This window comes from Carassius carassius, chromosome 6, assembly GCF_963082965.1.
Source record: "Carassius carassius chromosome 6, fCarCar2.1, whole genome shotgun sequence".
NCBI classification, from domain to species: domain Eukaryota; kingdom Metazoa; phylum Chordata; class Actinopteri; order Cypriniformes; family Cyprinidae; genus Carassius; species Carassius carassius.
Window position 1 is genome coordinate 17,985,745 of NC_081760.1, and position 4,700 is coordinate 17,990,444.

The 4,700-nt window shown below is 41.2% G+C and overlaps 1 protein-coding gene across 2 annotated transcripts; it reads right to left on the minus strand.

Annotated features, from left to right (window-relative positions):
• Positions 1–3,676: 3,676 nt before the first annotated feature.
• LOC132142459 (histone H2A, sperm-like) lies at positions 3,677–4,449 on the minus strand. Of its 2 annotated transcripts, none has more exons than XM_059552345.1 (2): positions 4,376–4,449; positions 3,677–4,169 (listed from the first exon to the last, which is right to left on the minus strand). In XM_059552345.1, exon 2 carries the CDS (start codon positions 4,156–4,158, stop codon positions 3,736–3,738), a length of 423 nt encoding a protein of 140 aa, XP_059408328.1. In that variant the 5' UTR covers positions 4,159–4,169; positions 4,376–4,449; the 3' UTR covers positions 3,677–3,735. The 2 variants fall into 2 exon arrangements, with proteins under 2 accessions (XP_059408328.1, XP_059408327.1); XM_059552344.1 differs by lacking the exon at positions 4,376–4,449 and adding an exon at positions 4,260–4,336.
• Positions 4,450–4,700: the final 251 nt, after the last annotated feature.

Below are 4,700 nucleotides of genomic sequence, written 5' to 3' on the forward strand. Positions count from 1 at the left end.
AGCGTAAGCCTCGAGTTTGCAGAAAGGGACTCTGCCTGGCGTGTTTCCAAATGAGATCCCTCGCCGTTCTTGAAGTAAATCTGATGATGATCGGCCGTGGATTCCCCCGCTGATCCTCTGAGTCGGCCGAGTTGGTGTACGATGTCCACCGCCACCGTCACTTCGTTCCTCTGCTCCTCTGGGACCACGGCTCTGCAGATCTCCTTCACTCTCTCTTTCACCTTTTCCGAGGAGTTTTCAGCCACCCCATGAAGTCGCAGGCACCACCTACGGCTGTATCGTTCCTGGTCGTTCATCCGCTGTTCCAGTTCTGCAGCTTTTTTCTTCATATCCATATTTTCTTTTTTCAGACTTTCATTTTCTTTTTTCAGACCCATAACATCAGAATGAATGGAGTTTAAACTTCCGCAGATGCTCTCAATTTCTTTGGAGTTGTTCTTTATCATTATTTCCAGGTGGTCTGCTCGGTTATTGATTTTTTCTGAAAGAATCTGTATAATGTTGTTCTGGACTTCCATTAAGCTTGGCTCTGAAGCCGCGGCTGGGTCAACATTCTTTGTTTTTTTCGGTGCAGGGGTCTTACTTGGTGTACTAGGAGAAGATTCACATCTTCCTCCAACTTTACAGGCATATGAATAAGTTTCCTAAATTTTTCGCTTTTCTTTAGCGTGGTCCACTTCCATCCCTTCCAGTGCAGACATCTGCTTTTTGGTCGACATTTTGCTAGCAGACCTTTTGCAAGCTAACTTTTCAGAATTGTTTGACGACAGCGATAAAGTTCTGTTTTGTATGTTCAAATCGTCTTTCTCGGTTCTTGTAACGAATCCATAAATTATTCAATTTATAATTGTGGCGAAAATATGCACTACATACAAAATTTTTGCAAGAAAACACGTTGCCGTACCTCCCCTCAAGAAAAATGCCTTATCACTACGCCATCTTGGCGCAACCTAGATAACTTCTCTTTGTTGGTGAAATTTTGAGGTTGCATGACGTTGTTCTGAGAGGTGTGTAAAGGGCGTGTTTTAGTGACGCGCAGCAGAAGTTCAGGACCTGACTGTGGAAACCCTATTCTGGCCTCGGTGCTACTGGCCCGAGGCGATTAGCCCCGCCCCGGCCCGCTTTAAGCCCTGGCTCGCACTGGCTCGACAGTGGAAATGCGGCTATTTTGGCCTACAGGCCTTGATCGATATCAGCACCCCTCGAGTCAGGGAGCCCCTTTGATGCGTCAAGTAGTTCACACATAAAGACTGGCGAGCGCCGATCACCTGCCGATTTTCACCCGATCACAGCCCAATCTGTCGAGAAGGGTCTGGCTGCAGACTTGCACTTGCACTCTCAGACTTGCACTCTCAGATACTTGTGCTTCCATTAGCGACGTCACTTGCAGTCTTAAATTTTTTTTTTTCTATTTATTGATAACTTTTTGTTTGAATCTCTCAACATTTTACAACAGTAGCCAGGTGGTGAAGACAAGAAAAAAGAAACTAAATTACAATGTCACTTGCAATTGCTACTTGCATTCTCAGACTTGAACTCTCAGACACTTGTGCTTCTGCTAGCGACGTCACTTGCAGTCTTTATTTTTTTTATTTATTTCTATTTATTGATAACTTTTTGTTTGAATCTTTCAACATTTTACAACAGTAGCCAGGTGGTGAAGACAAGAAAAAAGAAACTAAATTACAAAGTCACTTGCAATCGCTATTTGCACTCTCCGCTACCTGTGACATCACTTGCAATCAACACAAATCGTGCATGTTGCCAATGGAGACAAGACGCTGTGGTGGTGATTAAACGATTAAAACTAAATTAGTAGGCCTACTACTATAATGTACAGGGTCCTGCAAGAAAAAGACAAGACCGGCAAATCCGTGGCCACAGAACAGCAGAATATGAACGCAATGCACAGTCTTTCATTAAGCGCTTTCCTCCTGTAGAAAAAAACAAACACTCAATATGGCATAATGTATTAGGATACGTTAAGTTAAATTAAAAGACCAAATTCGATATATAGTTATTATTTAATGTACTACAAGGCAAGCAGATGGCTATGAACACAATGCGAATGCTTAATGTGGCCTAATAACAGACTAAGATGATAAAGACAATTCAGTAGGCCTAGCCTATTTGTCTTGTTGTTGACTCAACGTATATACAAACCAGCAAATATGAACGTGCATTATGAAATGCATTAAGTGATTTTAAAAGGATCAGCTCCGTACAGGCTAGAAGACGAGTACAGAACACAGTGCGTTAAATTGTACATTAAAAGTTTTCCTTCTATAGAAAATCATTATAAATAAAACACATAATGTAGCTTAATGGACAAAGACAGTGATATAAACGAGTTGTAGACAGTTTATTGTATATGGAAAAATGCTTAACGCGAAACTTTGCGCGTTGCGTTTATTCACCACCACAGCGTCTTGTCTCCATTGGCAACAAGCACGATTTGTGTCGATTGCAAGTGTCGCAGGTAGCAGAGAGTGCAAGTAGCGATTGCAAGTGACATTGTAATTTAGTTTATTTTTTCCTGTCTTCACAACCTGGCTACTGTTATAAAATGTTGGGAAATTCAAACAAAAAGTAAAAAATAAAAAAATCTATAAAATAAAAAATAAAGACTGCAAGTGATGTCACTAGCGGAAGTGCAAGTGTCTGAGAGTGCAAGTCTGAGAGTGCAAGTGCAAGTCTGCAGCCAGACCCTCTTGGACCCTGTCAGCTAGTTTATTCACTTGCCATAATGCTTAAAATCGGGCTTAAAATCCTGTATTGAGAATTTATCCTGACATGTCGCCGACACCAAACAAATATCTAGCATGCTAAAAATCTGGACCATTCGGCCGACTCGACATCATGTGGTGTCAGTTGTCACGATGTGCTACAGCCAGTGAGAGATCAAGGCATGGGTTGAGGCCAGTGGAAGAAAAACAGCAGCAGCAACATGGCTTTAAGAAAAGTTTGGAGACAAGAATTGGAACAAAATCTTTCAGAACAGCATCATTCACGTCCCAATTCACGTGTGTTTTTATGACAAAATGCGGATTGGGGGCTGTGTGAGTGTGACAGAGCTGTTGTCAGCTCATGTAGTGTTTGACCCCCTGTTGCAGATCATTTACATATGGGTCACCAAGTGTGAACACCATAACGACTTCAAGAAGGATAGTAAGTCATGTAGTCAGAACAGCACAGTGATTTGCCGACATTTAAATTTGTATACTGTGAACTAGGCTTAAACCTTTAAGAACCTACAAATAAATCAAACAAACAATACAGAAAACCATGTTTTTAATGGATTATGAAATTATTTCAGAGAGGTGCATGATGAATAAACTGTCAGAATTTGCCAGACCAATAACATTTCTGCATGAAGGTATTCGTAATGAACAGTTGGGAAAGTGGTCAAGGGGTTGAGTTAACTGGTTAGAACGGTTCATTATCAGTCTTGAGTTGACCAGTTGATTTTGACTGGCTGAACATTAGAATCAAAGATCCAGAACAATAGATCTAAATAGCAAAATGTTTCCTTCTCAAATGTAACTTAAATACAAAAATGGCCAAAAGTATATTTGAAACTTAAACCTCCACCAGAGGATTTTTTGGGGGCGTGTGCGCATTTCTGAAAATCTATCAATCCAACACATGAACATAATTCAATAATATACAGGGAACATTTTTATTAAGGTTAAAACCAGTCAGTGCTTAAAAAAAAAAAAAATAAGAGTCGGAGTGTCAGAAGTCCTGGGATTGGACTTCTTTACTGGTGTTCGGGTCCCGCGAACCTTTGGTCTTCTTGGGCAGCAGCTGCGCCTGGATATTGGGCAGCACGCCGCCCTCTGAGATCGTGACGCCGCCCAGCAGGGTGTTCAGCTCTTCGTCGTTGCGCACCGCCAGCTGAATGTGACGCGGCGCTATGCGCAACTTCTTGTTGTCGCGGCTTGCGTTTCCCGCCAGCTCCAGCACCTCCGCGCACAGATACTCGATAACCGCCGTTAAATACACCGCCGCTCCGGAGCCGATGCGCGCCGCGTAGTTTCCCTTCCGCAGGAGACGCGCGATGCGGCCAACAGGGAACTGAAGGCCCGCGCGGGACGAGCGCGACACGGACGACTTGGTCTTTGGTGCAGCGACGATCTTCTTACCCCGACCAGACATGATGAAAAGCTCTAGAAATAAAATATGTATTGTAGACAAGCAAAACGGACCAGTACATCCGCTCCTAACTTACTGAAAACAGTCTAATCAAATAGGCCTACCTAACGTTACAGAAATTCAAAATGGATTTAGATAGCTAAAGGGCAATAAAGTAAACTAACAAAAAAAAAAAAATTTTTTTTGACAATAAGCAAACACAAAAACAACTTAAACTTACCTGATGAACACACCAATTGAACAAGCAGTGACGTTGTTTAACTTTTATCTAACAGGCTTACGTTTTAGCTACTAGAGCTTAATTGATTTTAATTAAAATTCACCTGTGCAAATTAGTTGGTGGCTAATCAGCTCTTTGAATTTTTAATTTGATTTAAATTATCAATTAGACTGAGCCTTGTAAGTGCTTAAAAAAATCTTTAAAGTGTTGAATAAAATTGTGGAATACATTCATTTTAGAAATCTATTTACTTGTTTATATTACTGATATTTTTAATGTTTATGACTATACTTGTTAATTTTATTAGCTTGAATTTGTTGAGGGC

Excerpts from the sequence above, each read along its gene's own strand:
- LOC132142459 (XM_059552345.1), bottom strand. The coding sequence starts at position 4,158 with ATGTCTGGTCGGGGTAAGAAGATCGTCGCTGCACCAAAGACCAAGTCG.